This window comes from Orcinus orca, chromosome 8 (genome assembly GCF_937001465.1).
Source record: "Orcinus orca chromosome 8, mOrcOrc1.1, whole genome shotgun sequence".
In the NCBI taxonomy this organism is placed as follows: Eukaryota; Metazoa; Chordata; class Mammalia; order Artiodactyla; family Delphinidae; genus Orcinus; species Orcinus orca.
This window is the reverse complement of record NC_064566.1, coordinates 7,321,270-7,348,632: the sequence shown is the minus strand read 5'-3', so window position 1 is coordinate 7,348,632 and position 27,363 is coordinate 7,321,270. Positions and strand designations below refer to the sequence as shown.

Below are 27,363 nucleotides of genomic sequence, written 5' to 3'. Positions count from 1 at the left end.
GTATAAGAACTGAGCCTCCAGAAGTTTACGGGACTTACTCAAAGCCACCCAGCTAGGAAGCAGGGGAGCTGGGATTTGGACCCAGCATGCTTAGCCACTACACCCTACTAACCTGTTTTCTTTTTCTTTTTTTTTTTTAATTCGGGTATAGTTGCTTTTCAATGTTGTGTTAGTTTCTGCTGTACAGCAAAGTGAGTCAGCTATATGTATACACATATCCCCTCTTTCTTGGATTTCCTTCCCATTTAGGTCACAGAGCATTGAGGAGAGTTCCCTGTGCTATACAGCAGGTTCTCAGTAGTTAATCTATTTTATACATATTAGTGTATATATGTCAGTCGCAATCTTCCAATTCATCCCCACCCTTTTCCCCCTTGTGTCCATACGTTTGTTCTCTACGTCTGGGTCTCCATTTCTGCCTTGCAAACTGGTTCATCTGTACCATTTCTCTAGATTCCACATATATGCGTTAATATATGATACTTGTTTTTCTCTTTCTGACTTACTTCACTCTGTATGACAGTCTCGAGGTCCATCCATGTCTCTACAAATGACTCAATTTCATTCCTTTTTATGGCTGAGTAATAGTCCATTGTATTCTGGCTTTGTTTCTCTGCTTGAAATTCAAGTGCCAGATAGAGGGAACCTAATGTGTTTATGAGGGAAGGTCAGTTTTACCAAGGGAAAGGCGAGGAAGAGATACTGACTTACTCGTAGACTGCCACTGGGATCCCTCGTGGAAGAAGGGAAATGGATGTTGGGTGGACAACCTTAGAACATAAACTGTCCTTCAGTGTAGAAATTTAGAACCTCTTGCCCTGTCCTCTGTGCAAGACTGGCACTGTGGTCCCCAAGGTTCCATCCCTGCGGTGAGTGGACACCCAGTCTCCAGAGCCAAACCCTGGCTCTGCCACTCACTGATTGACGCTGAGCAAGTTGCTTAACCTGTCGGTGCCTCGGTTTCCCCATTTGGGTTAAAGATAGTGTCACCTACCTCCTAGGGTTGGGAGGAGGAGCAAATGGGTGGGTTCCTTGTGTGTCATAAGCACTGTATGTCAGCTATAATTATCATTATTTGAACCAGTAGGATCCAATCAATGTGAACTCAACCATCCACTGATCTGGGTTGACTCACTCATCTGGGCAAGGGAAGGGAGGGAATGATGGGCAAGAAGGGAACTTGGAGCCACAGCCCTGCTGAGAGAACTCTGAAGACCAGGAGTGGATGTCTAAAGGGGTCTCCAGAGGAGCCCTGGTGTGGGCTGTGGGAGGGGACACCACTCCATCCCAAACACCTCCTGCATGTACTCCCCTCTTTGCATGCTCCCAGGAGTCTGATTTGAGAGTTTGCTTTGTGTTTCTTTCTGCAGTTACAGCGCCCACTCATCTGAGGTCCAGTAACAAGAGTAGCCATGAGCGCTTCACCCATGGTACTGCATTCAAGCTTCGAAACCTGGTGGTGGTGGTGTTACCAAAAGCTCGGCCTCTCTGTACACCAGTGCCGAACCAAATCCCGGAGACAGAGTTTTGGGTGAAGTAGAAAAGGATAGCTTTATTGCTTTGCCAGGCAAAGGGGAACACATCGGTCTTCTGTCTCGAAAAACTATGTGCCCCGACCCCAGAGGATTTGGTGGAGGGTTTTAAAACAGTGGTTCAAAGGTGGGGTCTCTGGGCTTCCCTGGTGGCGCAATGGTTAAGAATCCGCCTGCCAATGCAGGGGGCATGGGTTCGAGCCCTGGCCCGGGCAGATCCCACATGCCGCAGAGCAACTAAGCCCGTGTGCCACAACTACTGAAGCCTGTGCCCCATGCTCTGCAGTAAGAGAAGCCACTGCAACGAGAAGCCTGCGCACCGCAACGAAGACCCAACGCAGCCAAAAATAAAATAAATTTAACAACAACAAAAAAGAAAAGGTGGGGTCTCTGACAAGATAAGGGCGTAAGCAGGCTAATCTCAGGTGGTCATCTCAATCTGGGTGAGCTTCTCTGGTCCCTTTAATCTCGCCTCAGGTGGTTTCTTGGCTGCTCCTCCCTTGATGAGCAACTGTTCAAATCCGCCCTTTGGAACTCAGGAAAGGTCATGGAGGCTGGAGTCTTGCCTAAAAGAAATGGTGGACAAAAGGAGGCCTCTGTGCCCAGGCCCCACTCAGTTTCAGCAGTATCAGTCAGGGTCCTGGATGGTTTGCCCAGACACAGATTACTGTCTTTAGCAGAAAAAGCCTCTCTTGGAAGGATACTGGGAACTCATGGCATCTCGATGGAGGTCGGACATCCAGGCTTAGAAAACAGAGTGCTCCAAAGGCTGGGCAGCCAAACCGACAGCCAGCACTGTACTCAAGGAACAACTTAGTCCCCTTGCCAGGCACTGTGCCCTCTGTCCCTCACTCAAGATTCAAGGCTTCAGGAGGGAATCCCCCGCCCCCACTTGGCACCTGGGGCAAGGAAAGGGGCGGGCATCTTCGGATTCTGGACTAAGAGGCTGGAGGGCTGCACATACTAGCGACCTACCTCTAAAGATCTGGTGCTATGGTGCTAACAGAAAGAGGCAGGGGTGAACGCTGGACAGACCAACAAAGGAAAAAGAAATATCCACTGCAGTAGATTCTATTATAAACATCCCCATTCTAGAGATGACAAACTGAGGCTCGAATAGTTAAGGGAATCTTTTGCAGCTAGTAAGACATGTGACTTCAGAACCCATGACGCCATTGTGCTTCTCTGGAGTTCTTTTTGCTCCCCCCACCTTTCCAGAAAACGTGAATTTAGTGAATCCTCGGGAAGGAGACAGGGAAATGACTTGGTAATGTCTGGCACATACTGAACACAATAAAAGTTGGGTGGATGGATGAAAGAAGGGAATTGGGAAGCAAAGGAGAAGTCATTTGGAGATATGTGATGAGGGTTTACGATCGCATGGGGTAGGCTTATCTCTAAGCAGACCTGAGTTGATCCAACCTCCCCAATCCTTATTCTCAAATCACTTAGTTCCTGCTTTACCAACAACCGAGGACTTTTTAGACGCTCCCTTGGCCAAGCGCCCTGGCCGAGAATTGCACTGTCACTTGCGACCAGCTCCCTGGGCCCGAGGACGAAGGGCGCAGGCCCGGGAGAGGCTGTGGCTGGCGGAGACTGACCTGAAGGGGCAGGGGCGGGGGCGGCGTGGAGGAGGCGGAGGCCGGCGGTCAGCTCTGCTCCAGCTCGATTGCCATGTCCCGCCAGGCGAAGGACGACTTCCTGCGGCACTACACAGTCTCCGACCCCCGGACCCACCCAAAGGGCTACACAGAGTACAAAGTGACGGCTCAGGTGAAGTGGGGCCCAGCGGGGACTTTGCCGTTTTAACAAGGGGGGGGCCGTGTTTTACGTTAAGGCAAGACGCTGCTGTAAGCTCCCATGTTAGACGACAGATATGGATTTCCCCTTTAAGGGGAGGTGCCGGTAGGGCCTTAGTTTACTTCTTTAGCCATCAAGGGGCGGGGCCATAGGAGGGCGGTGCCTTTTTAAAAGGGCGTGACAGCCGTTCCCAGACTGAGGTGTGGGTGACCACGCGCAACGCGTCACATCTATCCGTCAGGCTGTGAATTTCTTTTAAGTTAACATGAAAACTCTGGCTCAACTCAAATACTGGTTAGTTCTCCAATCTCTTGGAGTAAGTTTTATCTATTGGTTTGTTTGATATTTATATAAAAGCCCTTTAAGGAGTTGAATTACTTTTAATTTTTAAAAAAATAATGCTTTGTGTATGACTAAAAATTCATACAGGTCAAAAGAAATTAAGGAGTAAGCCTCTTCACACAGCAGGAAGTCAATAGATAAAGACTGAAGTTGATGTATGAAGCAGTAACAACGTTATAAGCGTATATAAAGACGGAGGAAATCATGAAAAGAATTAAAAACAAACAGTATAACAATATCTGTAGAATGATATACAAGAACTGCCTAGGGAAGATTTTTCACTGTAAAATTTTTGTACTTTTACAATTTTGAAGTAGGCAAATATTAAACTGGTGCATTAATGACTATTAAAGTGGAGCAAAAATGTAGAGACTTCCAAAGTGATTTAGAAATTTATTTATTTTTATTTTTGGCTGCGTTGGGTCTTTGTTGCTGTGTGCGGGCTTTCTCCAGTTGTGGTGAGCGGGGGTTACTCTTCGTTGCAGTGCGCGGGCTTCTCATTGTGGTGGCTTCTCTTGTTGCAGAGCACGGGCCCTAGGTGCACAGGCTTCAGTAGTTGTGGCGCACGGACTTAGTTGCTCCGTGGCATGGGGATCTATCCGGGCCAGGGATCGAACCCGTGGCCCCTGCATTGGCAGGCGGATTCTTAACCACTGTGCCACCAGGGAAGTCCTCCTCAATGTTTTTTAAATATAGTTTCTTTTATCCAAAATATTTTAGGCAAGTCTGTTGTGAAAAGCAAAGTCCAGGGTTTCATTGCTAGCAGTCCCTCCACAGGTCATGTCCCCTCTCTGAGCCTCTACTTCCTCATCTTTTAAATGGGCATGTGAATCATGTCTGCCTCCCTGGGGTCTAGGATAATGAACAGATGTTTTGAAAACTGTCAAAGTTACTTCAAACTGTAGGATTTTTTTTTTATTATTATTATGAACGTAACATAATGAAAATGGAGTCTTTTTTTCCACCTAAGACACCAGTCTGCTCTTTCTGGGTCACAACCCCAGTGAGGGTTTCTTCTGTGTCTGGGAGTGTTCACACACACAGGCTTCCTCCTTTAAGGGAGAAGTGGCTCCTGGGACAGAACCTCATTCTTTAGAGAACTTGGGGTTCTTTGTTTTCCGAAGGAGATGCAGGGACTTGGCCCATTGAAGGACCTGAGATAAAAGTTGGGCTGAGAATGGAGTCCTCTAGATGGGCCTTTAGGGACCTGGGGCCCTTTACTGGAGTGCTTGCACTTACACCTAGACAAACAGAAAAAACAAAGAAACTATAAGGGGCTAAAAATAACTGTATGCCTGCAAAGCCTAGGCAGTTATGAACAATAAGATACAAAAAGACCACAAACCAGTTGCCACTTCTGAGGTGCCTGGAGCAGAAGCAGGGTACTGCGCATGGTCCCCGCACACAGCACCACCAAGGGGGTGGGCAGACCACCTAAGCCGCCCCTCCAGCCCAACCCACAGATCTGCCCCTGCCCTCACCCCATTTAAGGAAACAGTCAACCCTCCTCGGAGACAGCGGATAAGGGCACATGTTACTTGTTTTCCATCCCAAACCAGTAAAGCCTTAGGTCCCAATGAAGCCGTGCCTGAATTTCTCAGCTGGCCTCATCAATTTCTGTTGATTAAAGAGTCCAAGGACCGGTAACAATTTGACAGATGAAGAAACTAAAGTGCATGGTAGAAAAACTGCTAAAAGTTACACTCAAAGCCTTAAAGCCAGGACACCTTGATACCACTGGCCAAAGCGCTCTGCCCCTTTGAAGGTGGCTAGGAGGTGGCCCCGATTTTACAGGGTGATGGGGTGTCTGCGATGTCAATCTCTGGTCTCACTGGTTCTTAACTTTCTTCCTCAGTTCATCTCAAAGAGGGACCCGGAGGATGTCAAAGAGGTGAGCCTCCTGGGAGGAAGGGACCATTTCGTAATTCCAGATCTGGAAACAGTAAAGGGACGGGGGTAACTCTGCCAGGAGACCAGCCCCCTTCCTCGCTGGCCCTGGGAGGAGGGGGTGCTGTGCCCTAATGCACACACAGTGTGGGGCCAGGCTGGGGGTGGGGAAGGCCACTTCCTACCGTTGTTCAGCCCTGTCGAGTCACGTGTCCCTCTTAGGTGGTGGTCTGGAAGCGGTACAGTGACTTTCGAAAGCTGCATGGAGACCTGGCCTATACCCACCGCAACCTCTTCCGCCGCCTGGAGGAGTTCCCTGCCTTCCCCCGCGCCCAGGTGTTTGGTGAGTCTTGATCCCAGCTTTCAGGCCAGAGATGGAGAGGGCATTGAGCAAAGGGGACCCCTGCTGGTGAGGGCTGGATAGAGGGACCCTGAAACTCCTGGCAAAGACGTGTTTCAGACAGCTGGAAGGGCCCTTAGAGATGGCCTCATTTGACAGATGGGGAAATTGCTCTGCCCTTATTGTGTGTTGAGCCCTTTAACATTCCTGTTCTCATTAGCCCCATTTTCAAGATGAGGAAACTGAGGCTCAGGGAGATGAAGGGGCTTGACCTGTAAGTGGCAGAACCTGAACTCCAAGCCACAAGCCAGTGTTTCCTCTAGACCTGTGCAGCCACGGACCACCTGTGGTTGAGGAGCCCCAGAGATGTGGCTAATCTGAACTGAGATGTGCTGTCTGATCGAATACACACTGAGAAAAGAATGTAAACTATCTCAGTAATTTACATATTGATTACATGTTCAAATGAGAATATTTTGGATATACTGGGTTAAATAGAGTGTATAATTAAAATTAACCTGTTTCTTTTTATTTTTGTAAAATGTGGCTTCTCGGGAATTCCCTGGTGGTCCAGTGGGTAGGACTTGGCACTTACACTGCTGTGGTCCTGGGTTTGAGCCCTGCTCGGGGAACTAAGATCCCACAAGCTGGTGCAGCACGGCCAAAAAAAAGAAAAAAGGTGGCTTCTAGAAAATCGTAAATTATACGTGAGGCTCATATTCCTTGTTACGTGTATCTCTAGACTCAGAGGAGATGTTCTTTTGTAGCAAGGTGAAAGCTCGTTCCTGGTAGATTATGCCAGGTAATGCGAAGTACAGCAGGTTCCCCACCCTGACAGCATGATAACTAGCCCAGAGTTAAATAACCCTGCATGATACCTAGACCAGAACAGTGAAACTGTAAAAATGGGGCTACTTGCTGTGTGACCTTGGGTGAGTCAGCTCCCCTAAGTCTTACTTTCCTCCCTAATACATCAAAACCACCTGTAATTATCTGTTTCCTGTTGGTTGCCTGCTTCCCCCTGTCTAGGATGTGATACGCATGAGGGCAGAGACCTTGCTTTTCTCTCATTCACCTTCTGAACCTAGCGCATAGTAGGTGTTCAACAAACATCTGGTAAATGGATGAATAGGGAGGTTGGTCCCTCCTTGCAAGACCCTCACCCCAGGCAGAGCCAAGGAAGATTCCTAGGAGAATGGGGAGGCGGGCAGTGGGCTCCTCAGAACCAGGAAAAGTGGCCTGGGGGCCAGAAGCCCTTGTGGGTCACTGTTCTCTCCCCGCCCCTTGTCCTGGCGGGTGCAGGCCGGTTTGAAGCCTCGGTGATCGAGGAGCGGCGAAAGGGGGCCGAGGACTTGCTTCGCTTTACTGTGCACATCCCCGCACTCAACAACAGCCCCCAACTCAAGGAGTTCTTCCGGGTATGTGTACCTGCTCTTCCCCCGTGTTCCGCACCTGGGAAGCTTACCTGCCCACCAGGCTGCACCCTGTGACTCCCCGTGGCTGGTCTTTCTCTCCTGAAGGGTGGGGAGGTGACACGGCCCTCCGAGATGTCCAGAGACGTGCATATCCTGCCACCCCCTCTGATCCCCACACCGCCCCCTGATGAACCCCGGGTGCAGCCTCATGAGCCCTGGTTGCCCCAGCCGCTCCCTGCAGAGAGGAGGGGCCTCGAGGAGTTGGAGGTGCCAGGTACATGGGGTGGGAGAAGGAGCCAGGGCTGGAGGGCCCAAAGCATGTGTATATGGGGGGTGGGGACCACTCCCTCCTCAGTGAAAAGCCTGGGGTGTTTCCCAGCTCCTCTACCACCATCCTGCTGAGGAACTCTGCACAGGTCATTTTCCCTCTCTGGGCTTTAGCTTCTTAATCTGTAAAATGGGCACAGACCCTAAGAACGGGCTTATGTATGCCTGTGGTTGCTGAAAGGATACAGTGAGAGGGTAATTACATTTTGAAAGCTGGGAAATAATAAAAGCAGGCATGTCCCCAATGATCTATTCCTCAGTGGACCCCCTGCCATCCAGCCCTGCCCAGGAGGCCCTGGATCTCCTCTTTAACTGTGGGAGCACCGAGGAGGCGTCCAGTTCCCCCGGCCGAGGCCCCCTCACCGAGGCTGAGCTTGCCCTCTTTGACCCCTTCTCCAAGGAAGGTAACAAGTTGGGACAAGTGAGGGGTGGGGCGAGGGCGGTAGCTGGACAGGAGGTCCTTAGGGGCAGGGAGGCAGAGGCGGGCACAGCCAGTGGCTGGCCTCGCCTTCCCCGTGTAAATCTGAGAAAGGCGGCCCCTGTGGGCGAAAGGCAGCCTTGATGAGAATTAGAAGCAGTGACCTTCCCCCGTGCTGGTGAGCTGGACAGTCCTGTACAGTGAGCAACCACGGAGGAAGTGAGCCACTTCCCACCATGGCATCTTCTCCCTGAGAAAGCTGTGGAACCAGCAGGATGTCACCGTGCCCCGGGAGGATTTCAGTTCCTTTGCTGGAAGCCCGAGGTGGGGTTTCCTGGCTAGCTTGGGGTCTGGCTGTAGATCTTCTGCCAAGAGGCCCTGTTGGTCAAGGGAGGGGAGGTCTGGGTTCAGAGGACAGCAGAGGAGGCCCCTGGAGCAGCCACTGACATGTGAGGGCACCAGAGATGGAAGGCCCCCCATGGAGGCCCTGGTCCTGAGCTCCTTGTCAGATCAGGGACTTGACCATCCCAGGCTCTGAGACACGGGGTCGTTCCGTTTTAAAATTCTCCAAGTTTATGCTGTTACTGCAACTGGGGTATTGAAGTGGCTGACTGCACTTCCGGATCATCACGCAGCAGTTTCATTCTGGATTCCGCAGCAGTCTTTTTAAGCCCATTTTTTGGCTTCCCTTGGTGACCTCTTGGGTAGGCCCTTAGCTTTTTGAGGTCCGATCCAAATCAGGACCTCAGTCTCCCATCCACTTTTCTCCCATCCACGTCCCCGCCAGCTCAGGCCTGACTGCCCTTGGCCATGGTGACAAGGGTGTGAGGACTGTCCTTTTACTCTTCTTGTTCTTCTTATCCCCCTGCCCCGCTCCCAGGGCTGGGGAAGGAAAAGAAGGGACTGGAGGGGAAAGGCAAGAGTGGTGTCACCATGGCTGATGAACCGGCCACAGGTGGGCGGGCATCCAGATACTCTGCCTTACCCCAGCCAAACCCCCTGGGGTACCCAGTGCCCAGATGCTTGGGCAGGAGCCTGTCAAGACTCCTCAAAGGCAGCTCCCATAAGACATTGCCTTGGCCCACGGACAAACTCCTAAACCCTTGCCCACGCCAGGCCTGGAAGTGCACGTCACTCAGATGCTGCCTTCTACCCTTGCCCCACTTTGTGGGCACCTCCAGCCAGCCTTTCACCATCGGAATTCTCCAGGCGAGGAGCCGGCGCTCGTCTCTCTCTTTTCAGCACATACACCAGGCTCTTGAACTCAAGTACTAGGGCATCCCAAGAACTCTTCCGTCTTCTGCTCCATTAGCAACACAGGGAGGGCTGTAGTCCAACTGGGAAGTGAGATGTCACCTCCCCTTCCTGTAAGAGGCCCCTGGTCTCCACATGGGGTCCCTTGGATAGGGTTGGAGAGAGGCCCACCCTTCCCTCTCCAGGCCGGTGGTGTGCAGCGGTGGTTCCCAGTCCTGCACCTTCCCTTCAAAGGCCCTTTCATCAAAGATTCACCAAATCTCTAGCCTTCTTTTGTGTAAGCTATGGAGGGCATCTTTAACCATCTCTTTGCCAGTCCTAGAGGATATAAGAGCCCTTCTCTCTGGAATGCGAATACCTACCACCCCCTGTCTTCACATTTGGGGGCCTCAACTGAAATTGTAAAACCTTAAAAAAGCCTTGAGATTTTCTGGATCCATTATCCTAAGATTACAAGGCTTGGAGCATTTCTGCCCTTGACCTGGCATAGTTGGTCTAGCATCCTTCAGTTAAACTTTATGGAGGAAATTCTTGGATTTATAGGTCAAGCATAGTCAGGACGGAAGTAGAACCAGTGACCCAGAGCTTGCAAGCTAATGTTAATGTGTACCTAAAGAAAGAATTAGGCTACACTGTACATCTGAAACTTATATAATATTGTAAATCAATTATACCTCGAAAGAAAGAAAGAAAGGAGGAAAGAAAGAAAGAAAAAGAAAGAAGGAAAGGGATACAATGAATTAGGGAAGTAAGGGTGTTTTTACCAAAGTACATGAACTCCACCAATCAAATAGATCATGGCTAGTGTGCTATGTACAAGTGGCTTTTGGATTGCTCAGGCACTGAAGAACCCAGGACAGGTTGGTGGGCAAGAGAGGTCTGGGGATGGACAGCAGGCCCTGGGAATAGGAGGTCCAGTCTGGCTTGAGTCCTCCATATCTGATTGCAGAAGGTGTAGGCCCCAGTCCTACCCACATGGGTGAGCTGGCAGCATTGGAGGCAGAATCTGAAAGACTGGACCAGGAACCCTGGGAGCCAGGAGGGCAGGCGGAGGAAGAGGACGAGGAAGGAGGGCCCGCCCCTGCCTATCTGAGCGAAGCCACAGAGCTCATCACCCAGGCCCTACGGGATGAGAAGGCAGGCGCCTACCCTGCAGCTTTGCAGGGTTACCGGGATGGTGTGCACATCCTGCTTCAGGGAGTTTCTGGTGAGCGGGACTGGAGGGCGGAGGGTCAGGCCTGGGGTACTGGCTGGTGCAGTGAAGAGAGAGGAAAGTAAAAAACAAGTCAAGGATCAGAATTGCTCCTCACTGGCCAGTTGTATAACCTTGGCTGGCCTCAGTTTTATTTGTAAAATGGGGAGAATATATCTGCCTCCCAGGGAGCAGGGAAAGACACATGGTGATGCTCTGAACTGTAAGGGGCTAGACCAGGGGTTCTGAACCCAGGTATCTCTGCTGAGCCATTCTGTCTTCACAGGTGACCCATCACCTGCCCGCCGGGAGGGTGTGAAGAAGAAGGCGGCTGAGTACCTGAAGCGGGCAGAGGAAATCTTGCACCTGCATCTGTCCCAGCTCCCACCCTGAGACGGGAGAGGACCCTTTCCCAGGACTCTAGCTCCAGCACTGCCAGCCACCCTCTTCTCCTCTCCCTGGTGCCTGGCCTGATCTTCTGGTCTTGTAACTCCAGAGGCCATTTCTGTGTGTAACTGGACCAAGAATGAGACAAATAATGAATTCTCAGCTCCCTGACCACACCTGCCACCTTGGAATCAGGGACTCACAAGTCTGATCCTGCCTATCTCTATCTTGATATGTGAGCAGCAGCTCTGGTCCCTAGGCTCTTTGTTTATCCATCTAGAACCGGGGTCTGCAGACTATGTCCCGCACCCAAATATGGCCCACTGCCTTTTTTTGTAAGGCCCACAAGCCAGAAGAGTTTTTACTTTTTTTTAATAGTTGAAAAAATTCAAAAGAATAATATTCTGTGGCAGGTGAAAATTACATGAAATGTAAGTATCTAAAAAATAAAAGTTTATTGGAACACAACCAGGCTTGTTTGTTTATGTGTTGTCTATGGTTGCTTTTTCACTACACCAGCAGAGTTGAATAGTTGCAGAGTTGACTGGTTACGACCTGTAAATCCCAGAACATTTACTGTTCTGGCCCTTTGCAGAAAAAGTTTGCTGACCCCTGATCTAGAAAATAGGGAGAAGAGTCTCCAGGGAAACATTAGAGAATGACAGCAAGGCCCCTTGAGCCAGGTTATTGGGTGAAGAGGAACCAAAGCGTGTGCACGCACTTCGGGCCCGTGGTTCAAAGCCAAACCGTGATGATTCAGAGGGCTGGAGCCTGGGAAGGCGTGGCCCCACTCCTGCCCCGCCTCTCCTACAAAGCGATTGGTTGCGGAAGGGACTACAAACCGGAGCATCATGGGAGTGGCCCAGACCGCCGAGGTGCATGATGGGCGGGCTTTAGCTGGGCCTGAGCGTGAGGAACAGTGTTGACCCTGAACTACAACGCAGAGCATCTCGGGAGGCCTGCTCGAAGATCTGTGGGAAGCCACAGGACTCGGTGAGAAAACGGCGGAGCCAAACGAACGGCGGGGATGCTTAGACCAGGGCGGGGAGGCGGGCCCGTCGGGGTCGGCCCCGCCCCGCCTCCCCTGAGCCTCCGCCGGCCTTGGCGTGCTCTCCCGCAGGATGGGGCGAGTAGCCGCACCTGTGCACGGGATGCTGAGCGCCCATCCTTCCCCCCCAGCCCACCCATGCCCGGCTACGAGCTGCCCGTGGGCACATGCGTGGACATGTGTCCGGCCGCTGAGCGCGCCCAGCGCGAAAAGGAGCGCCGCCTGCACCGCTTCGAGGTGGCGCCGGGGTGTCGCGGGCACAGGCCCCGAGCCGACCCGCAGCGCGCAGTGAAGGAGTACAGCAGGCCGGCCGCCGGGAAGATCCGGCCCCCACCGAGTCAGCTGCGTCCGCCGTCCGTGCTGCTGGCCACCGTGCGCTACCTGGCCAGCGAGGTGGTGGAGCGCACCGACGCGTCCCGCGCAGAGGTAGCCAGCTTCGTGGCGGACCGTTTGCGCGCCGTGCGGTTGGACCTGGCCCTGCAGGGCGCGGGCGACGTCGAGGCGGCGTTGGTGCTGGAAGCGGCGCTGTCAGTGCTGCTGGCAGTGGTGGCGCGGCTCGGACCCAGCACAGCGCACGGGCCAGCGGACCCGATGTTGCTGCAGGCCCAGGTGCAGGAGGGCTTTGGTTCTCTGCGGCGCTGCTATGCGCTGGGCGCCGGGCCCTACCCCCGGCAGGCCACCTTCCAGGGCCTCTTTCTGCTCTATAACCTAGGTGAGTCGGGGTCCCCACGATAGAACAAGGGGCAGGCGGCCCTCCGTGAGGACAGTGGAGGCCGGGAAAGGAAGGAGAAGCTTTAAAACCTCACCAGAAGCTCCCTCTCCATCCCTGCCTCCTAAATGTGTGTCTCAGCCAATGCACAAGATGTACCGAGCTCCTACTTGAACCTTCTGGCCTGTCTCTTCCCATCTTTGGGTCTCAGTTTTCTCGTTGCAAAAGTGGAGGGGATGGGGTTAGAATGGGACAGTTGACCTAGATAGTGTTTTTTTTGTTTGTTTGTTTTTGTTTTTGTTTTTGCGGTACGCGGGCCTCTCACTGTTGTGGCCTCTCCCGTTGCGGAGCACAGGCTCCGGATGCGCAGGCTCAGCGGCCATGGCTCACGGGCCCAGCCGCTCCGCGGCATGTGGGATCTTCCCGGACCGGGGCACGAACCTGTGTCCCCTGCATCGGCAGGCGGACTCCCAACCGCTGCGCCACCAGGGAAGCCCTAGATAGTGGTTTTCAACCTTTTTTTTAAACCTCCAGTTCAGTCAGTGTTACAAAGCAGCCAAGAACACATATGCTAACAAACGTATCTGAAACAGAAGGTTCAAGACTAGATCTTTTCTATGGATGGATGGTGCATTTTAATAAATTCTTTTTAATTGTAATAAAATGCTGTTGACTTCACAACCACTAATGGGTCAGAAGCCTCAGTTTACAAAAAGTGACCCAAGTTTCCAGTGTCGTGATTCTTGGAAGGGGAGCAGAGGCAGAATTTGAAAAAATAATTGCCTCACCAGGCGGACAGAGGAGGATGTGGCAGAAGCAACTCCCAAATCTTGGGGCAGCTACGGCAGTGGAGAAAGGGCTGGGTTGGAAGTCAGAAAACTCAAGATTTGGTTGGGTCAAGTTCTACTACGTACAAACTCTAAGGCAGTCTGAGGCAAGTCATTAAATTATCTGGGCCTGTTTCCTTCCTCTGTAGACACTGCCTCACTTTATTATGAGGACCCAGACTATTTGAAGGGGTTCTCGAACCTCTGGCAACAAATTCTGATGTGGCTTAGGAAGGGGCCAAGGGGGAAAGGGAGAGGGAGGGTGGGCTTGGCCTGGGGGAGGGGCGTGGCCAGACTGGGAGGTGGGGGTGGGGTGGGGAGTGAGGTAGGGTGATGAGCTGCGAGGAGGGCCTGAAGGAGGTGGCGTGGCTGAAGACCCGAGCAGGTGGGAGGGGAGATAGGGGGAGACCTAAGGGGATGGCACGGGAGGTGGGCCTGCTCCAGAAGGAATCAGCGTCCTCATTCGGGCTTCCCGCCCTCACAGGCTCGGTGGAGGCCCTTCACGAGATTCTGCAGCTGCCCACTGCCCTGCGTTCCTGCCCAGCCCTGCGCACTGCCCTGGCAGTCGACTCTGCCTTCCGCGAAGGCAACACTGCACGCCTGTTTCGCCTGCTCCGGACCCTGCCCTACCTGCAGAGCTGCGCCGTGCAGTGCCATGTGGGCCGTGCCCGCCGGGGAGCCCTGGCCCGCCTCGCTCGTGCCCTGAGCACCCCCAAAGGCCAGACCTTGCCCCTGGGCTTCATGGTCCACCTACTGGCCCTGGATGGGCCCAAGGAGGCACGGGACCTGTGCCAGGCCCATGGACTGCCCTTAGATGGACAGGAGAGAGTTGTGTTCCTGAGGGGTCACTACACTGAGGAGGGGCTGCCACCTGCCGGGACCTGCCAAGTACTGGTGGGGAACAAGCTTGGAGGGCGCACCCTGGAAGAGGTGGTCATGGCAGAGGAGGAAGATGAGGCTGTAGACACACCGAAGTCTGCGGCATGAGGAGGGCTGTGCAGTCTCCCAGAGCCCCAGGAGTAGGGCTGAAGCGCTCAGGTTTTTTTTCATGATTCCCACACAGTAAAAGGAACTCGTTGGGCATCCCTGGTGGCGCAGCGGTTAAGAATCCACCTGCCAACGCAGGGGACACGGGATCGAGCCCTGGTGAGGGAAGATCCCACATGCCGCAGAGCAACTAATCCCGTGCGCCACAACTACTGAGCCTGCGCTCTAGAGCCCGTGAGCCACAACTACTGAAGCCCGCACGCCTAGAGCCCATGCTCCGCAGCAAGAGAAGCCCCGGCAATGAGAAGCCCGTGCACCGCAGTGAAGAGTAGCCCCACTCACCGCAACCAGAGAAAGCCTGCGCACAGCAACAAAGACCCAACGCAGCCAAATATAAATAAATAAAATAAGTCTAAAAATAAATAAGTGAAAGGAACTTGTCTTGCAAGGACAGCAGCTAGGCTCAATTTATTTGGGGAGGGCAGGGAGGAGTTGAGACATGCTAGGGGCGTGGGGGGAGCGGAACCCAAATTGGGCAATGCCCTATCCACCCTGGGCCTCAGTTTCCCTGCTGGTCACTGAGGAGTAGCTCTGGTGGTCTCTGAGTTGACATCTAAGGTTGCCATTATGCGTCCCATCCTGACCCACCCACCACCGAGAGCAGCTGGTGGTTTTGCCATCCCCACCATCCCTATCTCCTGTTCACCCTCTGCCAACCAAGAGCCAGGAAGAGGGAAAGTTCCATCTGGGGCTTGTCACTCCCTTCAAGTGTCCGCACCGGTGGGGCCCTGAGCTGTTGCCTCAGAAGTTTGAGAGGGTCCTGTGGTCGTGCCCTTTCCTAGCATCAGGAGAGACGGGGACACACTCAAAGAAAACTGGAGTGGGAGAGGGTTAGGATAAAGGGTGGGGATGGGAGCTGAAGAATGAGGGCTAGGGTCAGAGGTCAGCCACAGGCCTCAGGGTGGCTGCTGCGCCCTCCAGGGCCACCACCAGGATGCTGAGCTGCCTCTGCACCTCAGCCCAGGCTGCAGATCCGGGGCCTGTGTTCATGGCCTTGGAGCAGGCATTGGACAGGCCCGGGAACGTGGCTACGGAGCCGGTGCGGGGTGCCCAGAGCACATGGCTGACAGGAGAAATGGGGGAGGATAGGGCCATTCAGGGGCCAGGAGAGAGGGGAGCTTCAGCCCGGAACAGCTCCTGTATACAGCTAGGCACAAAAGCCCCTCTCCACTGGTGGTGGGAAGAGATGCAGGTTCTAGTCCCAGGGTGACCTTCACCGGTTTGCCTCCCATCCTTTAAGCCTGACTCCCCAACTGTCTCAAGGGACTGGGTTGTGCTCTAAAGGCCAGCAAAACTGACATTTTCGTCCCTCCAGCGGGTGCCCATTGCCCAGCCTCACTGCACCTCGAAGAGCTTCAGGATAGGTTCACCTGTAGTAGCGTTCCTCTGGGAAGGCTCGCGAATTCAGGAAAGTCCGTTCCAAGAGCATCAGCTGGTCATTGAGCATCCGCACCTGCAGGGGGCTGGAGGCGACAGGGCCCTCTGATCACCCTACAGCCAGCAGCCCAGCTGCCAGCCTGCGTCCTGCCCTGGATGCCGCCCTCCCAGACACCTGCTTGCAGCCCTTGCTCACTCGGGGGTGCCCTTCTGCAGTGCTGATATGTGTTGGCCCAACACCGTGGCTGCCTCCTCAAACTTCTCCACTGCGGTCACCAGAGGGCCTGTGGGGAACAGCCAGCATCTTAGCCCTGGGGGTGCAGGGCTCCCCATGCCTCAATGTTGGGGGGGCTCCGTACCCAGGCTGATGTTGTGCTGCTCCAACAGGCCACCAAGGTCTTGCTGGGCAGCCTGCAGGAGGCTGCGGAGGGTCTCGCTGTAGTCACTGACATTGAGAGGCAGGAAGAGGCTGTCACTGAGCCGGAGAAGCACACTGCCCACGGTCTGGGCCACGGCCTGATGGCTGCTGAAACCTTGCAGGAAGCACGACAAGGCCAGGGCTCAGTCTTCAGCCCATCCTCCTCCAGCCTCAGGATGCCCCTTGCCCTCGTCCTCACCAGGGTCCACAAACTTGTCCACGTAATCAAAGGTGTCAAAGGCTGTGTGGTAGGTAGGGTAGATCCGGGCTGAGGTCTTGCTCTGGGGGAACAAGACCCAGAGGTGACAAGCTTGGGATGGGAAGTGGAAGGAAGTGTACAATGTAGAGACATTATTTCAATTCAATTGTCACCACATCTGTGAGGAAGGTTCTAGGATTCCTACTTTACAGAGGTGGAAGCAGGCTCAGAGAGGTTAAGTAACCTTCCTGACATCACACAGCTAATAAGTGGCAAAGCTGGGTCAGGTGCCAGTTTCCCGTTTCACATGAAGGAGAAGAACCTGGGGTTTGCAGTCAGACAAGAGGATTCAAATCCCAACTCCACCACTCAAGAGTGGTGTAGCCATGGAGGGGTGAAAGGGCCTTTTGGAGCATCAAACAGGGAGACAGCTTGGGCACTCTGCATCCCTTATCTCACTTTACCCTCAGACCACCCCTGGTTTATACTGTTATTTAATCTATTCTGAGATAAACATTTTAAGATCTCTGGAATCAGGATGCTTCTTACAGTCAGTGTCATCCTGCAACTACCTGACAGTGCTTTTTTCCCTCCTGAATAGTGCGTATTGTAACAGTGCATCTTATACTCAGCTGTATCTTAAATTTGATAAAATAACATAGATGAGGGTGAACATGCTCAAGAGAGGTAAAGAAACTTGGCTGAGGTAGCACAGCTAATGAGTGAGGGAGCTGGGTTCAGTTTGCACTGGAGCGGCCCGAAGGAGAGGAGGGGGCTGGTGGAGCAAGGAACCGGGATGGGGGACGGAGGGGTGTCCGCTTACCCGGTCATAGGTGTAGGCGATGTCCATGGAGGAGATGCCCAGGAAGTGAATGAAGGGTGCGTAGTCGCTGCTCGCACCCAGAGTGCCCAGGCTGCGGGAAGGAAGATGGTTAGGCTGCAGGACGCTGGGCCAGCTCACCAGCCCGGAGTCCCCAGCCCGGCCCTGGGCTCACCTGGGGACCAGGCCGTACACCGGGCTGCTACGGTTGGAATATCGGATCCAGTTGTCATAGATGCTGAGACTGCCGGGGCCTGGTGCGCGGATCTGAGCGGAGGGGGATCTAGTCTCGGGGCTGGCCCCTCCCCAGGCCCCACGACCAGGCTGGTCCTCCGCTCTGCCCACCCGAGCCCACGCACAGTCCTGCGGGTCCTACAAGGCCCACCCCGCAGCCTCAGTCCCACCCCCAGCCCTTCTAATAAGTACCAGCTCCAGCCCCGCCTACCCCGTGTAGCCCCGCCCCGCCCGTCCTCCTCCCAGCCCAGCTCCCAGCCCTCCCATTCCACCTGTTTGGCTGCAGAGAAGATGACGCTTTGGACCGGGGGCGTCCCCTGCGCCCTCAGGGTGGCATTGGCTGTGAGGGGATCCGAGAAAGACTCTATTCGGGCCCCGCCCTTTCGTTTCCCTCCTCCCCGAGTAAGCCCAGCCGCCCCTCATACCAAACACCGAGATGTCCACGTTGATGTAGGCTACGGCGCGCTCCTGCAGCTTGCTGAAGGACTCCTGCAGGCGGGTGGGACCCCGTCAGCCCCGCGCTGCCCTGCCCCGGAAACCCCCTCGAGCGGCGAGCTGCGGGGCTCGCTCACCTCCGTGAACTCTGTGGAGCCGATGAGCCCAAACTCCTCTGCCCCCCAGCTCGCAAACACGATGGATCTTCGGGGACGCCAGGTGCCTGGGGAGGGGGATAAAGGGCTGGAGGGCAAGATTCCTCGGATCATGGGGTGGCTTAGGGGGAAGGTTGGGGATGTGGAGAGGAGGGAGGGCTGGAACGGGCCGGGCACAGGCGACTGGAGGTAGGTCCTGGCACCTCCCTGGCCAAGCCTTCCCTGAGGCTCCATCCTCCTTTTACCCGCGCCCCTCCGCTTCTGTGACAGCCCCCAACATTGACGCCAACACCGATCTCCCTCCGTCAGGGGGTCCCTTCTGCCAGAATGCCCTATCCCCCTCTTCTCTCTGGCTATGCTGATTAGAGGTCCCCCAACTCTCTCCTCCATGCATCCTATGCAAAAACTCTTCACTTGGCGATGATACATTCACATTCTCCTTAGAACGTTATCCACATTGAGCCAATCCTTACAACACGTCGTGAGGGACAGACTATGACTCTCTCCATTGAGGAAACTGAGCCATAGAGAAGTTTAATGACTTGCCAGGATTACACAGCTGGTAGGCAGCAGAGCCAGGGTTCAAATCCAAGGCCTGGCTCCAGAATCCAGGGGCTTAACCAATGTCCCACATTGCTTCTCATAGCCTCCCGCAGCCTGGCTTCCATCTCCAGTCTCTGTGCCCTCGCTGCTCTTGCCACAGGCCTCAGCCACCTCCCGGAAGCCTCCGAGGTCCTTGCTTGACCCCCTCACCGCCTTCAGATTCCCCCTACCCCTCCACAGCGCTATGGGCTCCTGGCTGTGCTCCCGTCTCTGGATGCAACTCAGTCCCCTTTGATCATTCCTCATCTTTTTGTTTTAAACCAAACTTTTTAAGTATAGGGACTTCCCTGGTGGCCCAGTGGTTAAGACTCCGCGCTCCCAAGGCAGGGGGCCTGGGTTCGATACCTGGTCAGGGAACTAGATCCCGCATGCCGCAACTAAAAGATACTGCGTGCCACAACTAAGACCCGGTGCAGCCAAATAAATAAAATTTTTAAAAATTTATTTTATTTTATTTATTTATTTTTGACTGTGTTGGGTCTTCATTGCTGCGCGCGGGGTTTCTCTAGTTGCAGCGAGCAGGGGCTACTCTTTGCTGCAGTGCGCAGGCTTCTCATTGCAGTGACTTCTCTTGTTGCAGAGCACGGGCTATAGGTGCGTGGGCTTCAGTCGTTGTGGCTCGCGGGCTCTAGAGCACAGGCTCAGTAGTTGTGGCACACGGGCTTAGTTGCTCCGCGGCCCGGGGATCTTCCCGGACCAGGGCTCCAACCTGTGCCCCCTGCATTGGCAGGCAGATTCTTTTTTTTTTTTTTGGGTTCGCGGGCCTCTCACTGTTGTGGCCTCTCCCGTTGCAGAGCACAGGCTCCGGACGCACAGGCTCAGCGGCCATGGCTCACGGGCCCAGCCGCTCCGCGGCATGTGGGATATTCCCGGACCGGGGCACGAACCCGTGTCCCCTGCATCAGCAGGCGGACTCTCAACCACTGCGCCACCAGGGAAGCCCGGCAGGCAGATTCTTAACCACTGTGCCACCAAGGAAGCCCTAAAAATTTTTTAAGTATAAAATGATTACATGCTTGCAATGAAAAATTCTCATTTTTTTCTGCCAAAAATGCATAAGATGAATCTAATCAGACAAACCCAAATTGAGGGACAGTCAACAAATGAAATATCAGGATCATGAAAGAAAGAACAGCTAAGAAACTATTACAAATGACCCACGCAACTACTACATGTGCAACGTGTGATCCTGGATTGGTTCTTGGAAGAGAAATTTCTTTTGCTCTAAAAGTTATTGGAACAGGGGCTTCCCTGGTGGTGCAGTGGTTAAGAATCCGCCTGCCGGGTTTCCCTGGTGGCTCAGTGGTTAAGAATCCGCCTGCCAATGCAGGGGACATGTGTTCGAGCCCTGGTCCGGGAAGATCCCACATGCCTTGGAGCGACTAAGCCCATGCGTCACAACTACTGAGCCTGCGCTCTAGAGTCCGCGAGCCACAACTACTGAGCCCATGTGCCACAATTACTGAAGCCCGTCACCTAGAGCCCTTGCTCCGCAACAAGAGAAGCCACTGCAATGAGAAGCCCACGCACCGCAACAAAGAGTAGCCCTCACTCGCGGCAACTAGAGAAAGTCCGTACGCAGCAACGAAGACCCAATGCAGCTAAAAAAGTAAAATAAAATAAATAAAGTACTTTGCCCATTTAAAAACAAAACAAAAGTTTTCAGAACAATTGGCAAAATTGTTAATTTCCTGATTCTGAGCATTGCACTGTGGTTATGAAAGAAAATGTCCTTATTTTTAGGAAATATCCAGCTCTGCCACCTGGTCCAGCTGCTCCTTCCCACATGCTGTGCCCTCCACCTGGATCTCCACCCCTACCGCTCCCAGAACTGCCGCCTCCCTGCGCTCTGGCTTGCATCTGGAAAGCCTGGTAGGTATTTTTCCTTATAGCACGTTTCACAGTTGTCATTACAGCATGAACTCTGGTGTTCACTGGGGGATGTCCAGTGCCTAGAACTGGCCTGGCACATAGTAGCCACACGGGACATATTTGTTGAGTTGACGATTGTCCGTCACCCCTGCCTCAACTGGGCTGAGACTCCCTGAGGGCAGAGCCTGGGCACTGCCTCGCTCGAGGCCACATCTGGCCTCGCTTCATTGGAGGGGCCCAGGAAACCCTCAGAAGGTATTGCACAAGTTCCCTGCACCACACTGGGCTACTCGAGCGAGGCCAGGGCTGGTGTCCATGCATGTCTGCCCCCAGGGCCCTCAAGCTTCGCCCAAGTGGGGACTGGAGAATGAGAGAGAGGAGGGGGGACAGGACGCCCAAAAGCTCGGGGAGGACTGAGCTGGAGGCGACCTCCTGGGGAGAGAGTCCCTGGACCAGGGGAGCAGGATCCGCTCACCCTTCTTCAGCAGAGTCCCCAGGACGCGGGAGAGCTCCAGGAGGACAGCAGTGCCACTGCTGGGGTCCACGGCCCCGTGAACCCAGCTGTCCCGGTGGTTTCCATACAGCACATAGCGGTCTGGCGGGAGGAGCAGAGTCAGACGCCCAAGTGGAGGAGCGAGGGTGGGTGGGGCAGCCAGGCTGGGCAGAGGGGGCGTGGTCAGGGGCGCTCAGAGCAGGGCCGGGTCCTGGGGGCGCAGGGAACAGTGAGGCGGCGCTCACCAGGCTCCACGGCCCCGCGGATGATCCCCAGGACGTTGGAGGAGTTCCGCAGCTCCAGGCGGTTGTAGACACTCACGTTCACCTGGCTGGGGGAGCGTAGGGGTGTTAGGAGTCTTCCCCTCCACCAAAGTAGGAGAAACTGAGGCCCAGAGCAGGAAAGGGACCTGGCAAGATCACTTGCCTGGAAATACCAGGAGAGACAGCGAGGCTAGAGCCCAGCTCTTCTGATTCCAATTCTCCTTTGTACTCACTCACTTATTGGATACCTAGTGTATGCCAGCAGCGTACCAGGCTCTGGGCGATGACTGAGACAGACATGGACCCCACCCTCGTGAGGCCTCCCTCTCCTGAGGGAGGCAGACCCCAAGGAAGTGAACAACTGCAGGCAGTGAAGGGGCTTGGGAGGACACCGACAAGGTACCTGGTGGCAGGTGGGGAGGTTAGTGCAGGCCAGGAATGACAGAGCATGGGGAAGGATGTTCCCATCAGCAGGAACAGCAAGTGCAGAGGCCCTGATGTGGGAAGGAGCTGGGTGTGTTCAAGAGAGGGGGGCGACTGGAGAATGGAGGTCCAAGGTGAGGTGGGGGGGACCCCACAGGGCCTTGTGAGGCACGCAGCTGTTTCACAGGCTTCCCCAAAGACAAGACAGATACTCTGGAATCAGGGAGGGGTTGGGAGACAGGAGAAAGGGAAAGGCCAGGCCTTGAAGTGAGCACTGAGGAAACCAGGATCAAGGAAGCATAACAAGGGAAGAGAAGGGAAGCATTGGGGGAGGAGGGGGCCCCATCTCACCTGCCTGCTGGGAAGATACCATCAGAACGGAAGCCGGGCCCCAGCTTGTAGTCACAGCCCAGGGCTCCCTGCCAGGCAGCCGGGGCTGAGGCTCCCTGCAGGTTGCTGGGGAGGAGGGGGAGGCCCATCAGAGCAAATATGGGTGCGGGGGTTGAAGTTTGGGGGCCACTGGAGAGTGGGAAGGAGACCCCAGGGCAAAAGCTCACCAGAGAAGGACTTCTGCATCCTTGAAGCCAATGGGCTGAGTGGGAATTGGGGGAAATCCGGAGGCATTGTCAGAGTCCAGGCGGAAGGAGGAGGGGTTGGCTGGAAGGTAAGGAGTCAGGGGGTCCCCAAAATACTCAAAGTAGGAGCCTCGCTCCACCCCCGAGGGAGGAACTCCCCAGGAGTGCGGGAAGGTCTCGTTCGGCAAGCTTTTCCCGTCGTTGATATCTGCAGGGTCCGTGTACACCAGCACCCCAGCCACCCCATACTTGGCAGCATTCACAGCCTGCAGAAGGCAGAGGAGGCTGTGTTTAGGGGAGGGGCGAGAAGGGGGCACATCTTGTTCCTCTTCCTCCCTCCCTCACTGTGGAAGCCAGGACAGATCTATCTTCCCACCGGCAAGATGATACTTAACGCAAGTCATTTGTTGCAGTGCCGCTTGAGGCAGCAAAAGACTGTTGAGCCTAGGCAACGGCTCATCAATGGGGTCATTAAATAAACGGAGGTACCCTACAGTGGAGTACTATGCAGCTGTGTAAAAGAAGGAGGATGTGCTCCTAAACTAATGTTCATATAAACACTGTTCATAGTAGCCAAAATGTGGAAACAGCCCAACCGTCCATCACTGATGAATGGATAAGGGAAACCTAGTATATAACGTGCAAAGGAATATTACTGATTCTTAAAAAGGAGTGAACTTCTGATACATCAATGAACTTTGAAAACATTGTGCTAAGTGAAATAAGCCAGACACAAAGGACAAATATCACGTGATTCCTCTTATGTGAGGTACCGAGATGAGGCAAATTCATAGAGACAGAAGGTCAAATAGAGGTTACCAGGGGCTGCAGAGGGAGAATGGGGGAGTTAGTGTTTAATGGGTACAGAGTTTCACCTGGAACCATGAAAGCATTCTGGAAATGGTTAGTAATGATGGTTGCACAATATTGTGAATATCCTTAATGCCATTGCAGTGTACATTTTAAAAATGGTTAACCTGGTAAACTGGTAAAATGTATGTTACATATATTTTAGGACAGTAAAAACAAAACAGTACATTAAAAAAAAAAAAAGATCAAGGACAGAGTTTATGCACCAATTGAGAATGATCTCCAGGACGTATTAAGGTGAAAAGAGCATAGCTCAGAACAGTATATTTATGCTACCTTTATATAAAAGGAGAAGGAAGTAAGAATATATCTTCATATGTTCTTCTTCCCAAAGAAACTCTGGGTACATATCCCATAAACAAACAAACAAGCTACCTTTTTGGAGGATGGCATTATGAGAAAACTTTTTCACTCTATACTTTTTTTTTTTAAACTGGAAGTTTCATAATCTGTATAATTCCACCACGCCTGTTCGCCTTTCTTCTCTTTTCTTTCCATTTTTTTACCCCCAGCTCTTATCATGGGCACTTCTTTTATTTATTTATTTATTTTACTTCTTTTTAAATTGTGATAAAGTACACATAACATGAAATTTACTATCTTAACCATTTTAAAGCATACAGTTCAGTGGCATTAAGTATATTCCTATTACTGTGCTACCATCACCTCCATTCACCTCCAGAACTCTCTTCATTTTGCAGATTTGAAACTCTGGACCCACTAAAGACTAACTCCCTAGTCCCTGCTCCCACTCTATACCTTTTTATATTTAAAATAAATAAGTAAGTAAACATTTAAGAAAACACAAACATGTAACCCTCAGTCAAAATTTTGTGTTGAGGGCTTCCCTGGTGGCGCAGTGGTTGAGAGTCTGCCTGCCGATGCGGGTGACATGGGTTTGTGCCCTGGTCCGGGAAGATCCCACATGCCGCGGAGCGGCTGGGCCCATGAGCCATGGCCGCTGAGCCTGCGCGTCCGGAGCCTGTGCTCCGCAACGGGAGAGGCCGGTGTACCGCAAAAAAAAAAAAATTTGTGTTGAAAAGAAGCAAGTTGTGGAGGAAGGGACAACAGGAGGGATTTAAGTCGAATGTTCAGAAGAACTATGTCACAGGAGGACTTAGACTTCCAGAATATACCAAAGCTGAAAAATGTGCCCAATTCCTTTATTTCCCAAGGCTCAGGGAGGTTAGGGGAGATATCCAAGGTCACACAGCACCTAAGTGTTCTTTGGGCCAATCAATGGGCTAGAGCCTGGCTGGGCAGAGTGCCAAAGCAGGCCATTGGTGGGTGGAAGGAATCCTTCACCCTCTACTGCCCCGAGCCCAGGGCTTGGCCTACCCCTCAGCCCTGCTCCATCCCCTTCCCCACACATCCTCCTGTCCACTGGGGGCTGCTGCTTACCTTAGCCCTGCGCCCTACACCCCCATAGCGGGTCAGGACGATGCTATCTTGGAGTTTGATGCCCTGTTGGTATAGCTCCATGAAGTCTTCTTCTGAGCCCTGGTTAGCATAGATGAGGAGGCCCTGTTCCCCAGAGAAGGTGACCCTTAGAGCCAGGCCCAGGAAAGAAGGGGAAAGGCTGAGTGGCAGGATGAAGGTTTTAGATTCTGTCCCCCAACCTCGCCTAGAGCTTATAAGCTCCCCAAGACAAAGTCACACCTGGTTTGCTCTGTGTCCAGGTACCCTGTATCAGGCCTGGCTTTGAGCAGGGCCCATTAGTGTTTGTTGAATGACTAAGTGATGGGCAAAAGGAGTCGTAGTGGAGTGTGGAAGCAAGTAAATTCTGGGTGGGGCTGAGCCCCAGTTGAGGCACTTTTCTTCAACTGCCCGTGGGTCAGGATGGGAGCAGCTGGGGTAGAAGCCAGCGGGAGCTGGGCCATGGCAGTGGGGAGGGGGTGTCCCAGGCCCACCTGAGGGGTTCCGGGGGGAGCATAGGCAGCATATGGTGGTACCACATTGGGGTCCCCCTGCTCCCCAGTCAGGTTCTCTTCACTTCGTTGGGAGGAGAAGAGGATGTCCCCAGCAGGACCCACTGTGGAGAGAGGGCAGTGTCCGGGCTGGGCCGGCAGCTCCCCCGGCCCACAGGCCTCCCCAGGCCAGAGCAGGACCTCACCAACATCCACGCGGTTGGGCTGCTTCTGGCTGGGGAAGGACAGCAGCACTTCGTACTCAGAGGTCCCGGCTGAGTCCAGGCCCGACTCCGGGTCCTGCCAGCGCCGCAGTAGCAGCTGCACCAGCACCTCATCCCGGGGGCTGGTGGCCAGGTGCGGCTCCTTGGAGAGTTCTCTGCAGGGGGGGCCCAGGGTCAGGGAGGAGCCTCTGGCAAACAGGAGGGGCACATGGGCAGGCCTCTCACCTAAGGTTCTCCCGGATCCTGTTGGCATCGAGCTGTCCCACGACAGCCTCAAGGATCTCCAGGTCCAGGTCCTGGGAGGCTGAGGCACTGGGGGCTGGCAGGTCAGTCCCCTTGGGGATGGCAAAGTGGCCCAGGATGATCCCCAGCCCCAAGAGGGCAGCGGCCCCCAGCACCCCTCCAAGCACCTTCACGCACTGCATCCTGTGGAGTCTTGGCCAGCTGGTGTGGCTCCTTATAGATGGGGTGTCGGGTCCAGTTAACCATTACCTAATAGGTGGCCCTGCCCTTTGGCCACTAGCTGGCAGGGAGAGTAAGGGAGTGTCCTGCAGGAAGGGCCAGGAGCTCTTCACATCCAGCTCGATTTCTGCAACATTCACTTGGAAGAGACCTCCAAGGGGCATCAAATCCATACCTGGATGCTGAGGCTTGGAGAGGGACAAAGTTTCACCCACGGTCTCCCAATAGGAGAGGCCAAGGTAGGACTAGAGCAGGGCTGGGCCTGCTGCCCACCATCCCTGCCTCTGTTTCCCTGGTGTCATTCCATCTCCAGCACATCCAGCCCTGGCTACCTGATTGGGTTTTAAGTTCAAATCCCATCCTTTGCTAGATGTAAGTTTTGTGACCTTAGGCAATTCACTTAGCTTCCCTGAGCCTGTTTTCTTAGCTGTAAAATGGATAATAGAGCCTATTTCACAAAACTGTGGTGCTGTTTTCATTAAACAAGGCCACATCTGTAAAAATGTCTAGCGTGGTGTTGAGCCCATAGTAGGAACTCTGTACATTTTAGCTACTCCTGCCTCATCTGACCCCTTAAAATGCTAAGTCTAGAGCTAAGGGAAAAAGAGGGACTCAGAAGAATTCTCTGTAACTATCCTGCAGGGGTCCCAGTTTATGGGAGAAAGTGGGACTCTTAGAAGAGGAGACTGGGCACTTCACTGGTGGCACAGTGGTTAAGAGTCCACCTGCCAACGCAGGGGACACGGGTTCGAGCCCTGGTGTAGGAAGGTGTCACATGCCGCAGAGCAACTAAGCTTGCGAGCCCCCACTACTGAAGCCTGTGTGCCTAGAGCCTGTGCTCCGCAACAAGAGAAGCCACCGCAATGAGAAACCCGCACACCGCAACGAAGAGTAGCCCCTGCTCGCTGCAACTAGAGAAAGCCCGCGTGCAGCCACAAAGACACAACGCAGCCAAAAAGTAAATTAAATTAAAAAAGAAAAGAAAGGAAGACTGTTCTAGAGGACAGAGCCGGAGAAGCACACTTTCTTGACAAGTTGACCTCCATCCCCTGACCCTACCAGGAATCCATCCATCTATTCATTCATCCATCCATTCATTTATTCACTCCTTCACTCCTACCTGCAAGCACCTTTCATTTATTCAGCCCTATGCCACATCCATGCCAGGCCCTGGGGAAGCCAAGGTGCCCAGGGACTCAAGTCTAGCAGGGGAGTCAGATAGGCTTTGGGTTCAACCATGTGGTAAGCGTCCTATAGAGGGAGGACCACCATGCTCCCAGTGGAGAGAATGACAAATTCTGTCCAGAAGGGAACACTTGAGGGGAATCTTCCAAGGATGAGAAGGCATTCAGCGTGCAGAGGAGGCAAGGGGCAGGCCGTCCTTACAGAAGGCCTGGCATGTATAAGGCTGAGAGGGAGAGGGAACCACCAAGTACTCGCTATAAGCCTCTTTCAGACTTCATAGACAGCCAGGCAGGGCTGGGAAGGTCCCTGGGGCTCAAGTGTGA

At 53.6% G+C, this 27,363-nt stretch overlaps 3 protein-coding genes across 8 annotated transcripts; 2 read left to right on the top strand and 1 right to left on the bottom strand.

Moving 5' to 3' along the window:
* Positions 1–3,072: 3,072 nt before the first annotated feature.
* SNX15 (sorting nexin 15) lies at positions 3,073–11,362 on the top strand. 5 transcript variants are annotated; one of them, XM_012537444.3, is made up of 8 exons: positions 3,075–3,305; positions 5,530–5,565; positions 5,784–5,904; positions 7,204–7,319; positions 7,422–7,590; positions 7,877–8,047; positions 10,265–10,522; positions 10,794–11,362. In XM_012537444.3, exons 1-8 carry the CDS (start codon positions 3,207–3,209, stop codon positions 10,898–10,900), a joined length of 1,077 nt encoding a protein of 358 aa, XP_012392898.1. In that variant the 5' UTR covers positions 3,075–3,206; the 3' UTR covers positions 10,901–11,362. The 5 variants fall into 5 exon arrangements, with proteins under 5 accessions (XP_012392900.1, XP_012392898.1, XP_033272084.1 ...); XM_004264330.4 differs by having other exon boundaries at positions 3,077–3,305; positions 7,904–8,047; XM_012537446.3 differs by lacking the exon at positions 10,265–10,522 and having other exon boundaries at positions 3,073–3,305.
* Positions 11,363–11,744: 382 nt separating this feature from the next.
* Positions 11,745–14,891, top strand: SAC3D1 (SAC3 domain containing 1). 2 transcript variants are annotated; one of them, XM_033416178.2, is made up of 3 exons: positions 11,745–11,887; positions 12,074–12,654; positions 13,963–14,891. In XM_033416178.2, exons 2-3 carry the CDS (start codon positions 12,081–12,083, stop codon positions 14,463–14,465), a joined length of 1,077 nt encoding a protein of 358 aa, XP_033272069.1. In that variant the 5' UTR covers positions 11,745–11,887; positions 12,074–12,080; the 3' UTR covers positions 14,466–14,891. The 2 variants fall into 2 exon arrangements, with proteins under 2 accessions (XP_033272069.1, XP_012393140.2); XM_012537686.3 differs by having other exon boundaries at positions 11,782–12,654.
* A 15-nt stretch (positions 14,892–14,906) lies between these two features.
* NAALADL1 (N-acetylated alpha-linked acidic dipeptidase like 1) lies at positions 14,907–26,962 on the bottom strand. The gene is made up of 18 exons (XM_004264332.3): positions 25,619–26,962; positions 25,376–25,548; positions 25,173–25,294; positions 24,664–24,786; positions 22,375–22,658; positions 22,169–22,273; positions 21,377–21,462; positions 21,114–21,233; positions 18,146–18,231; positions 17,999–18,062; positions 17,846–17,913; positions 17,515–17,606; positions 17,343–17,433; positions 16,520–16,601; positions 16,262–16,435; positions 16,099–16,186; positions 15,896–15,988; positions 14,907–15,588 (listed from the first exon to the last, which is right to left on the bottom strand). Exons 1-18 carry the CDS (start codon positions 25,816–25,818, stop codon positions 15,402–15,404), a joined length of 2,238 nt encoding a protein of 745 aa, XP_004264380.1. The 5' UTR covers positions 25,819–26,962; the 3' UTR covers positions 14,907–15,401.
* Between the last annotated feature and the right edge of the window lie 401 nt (positions 26,963–27,363).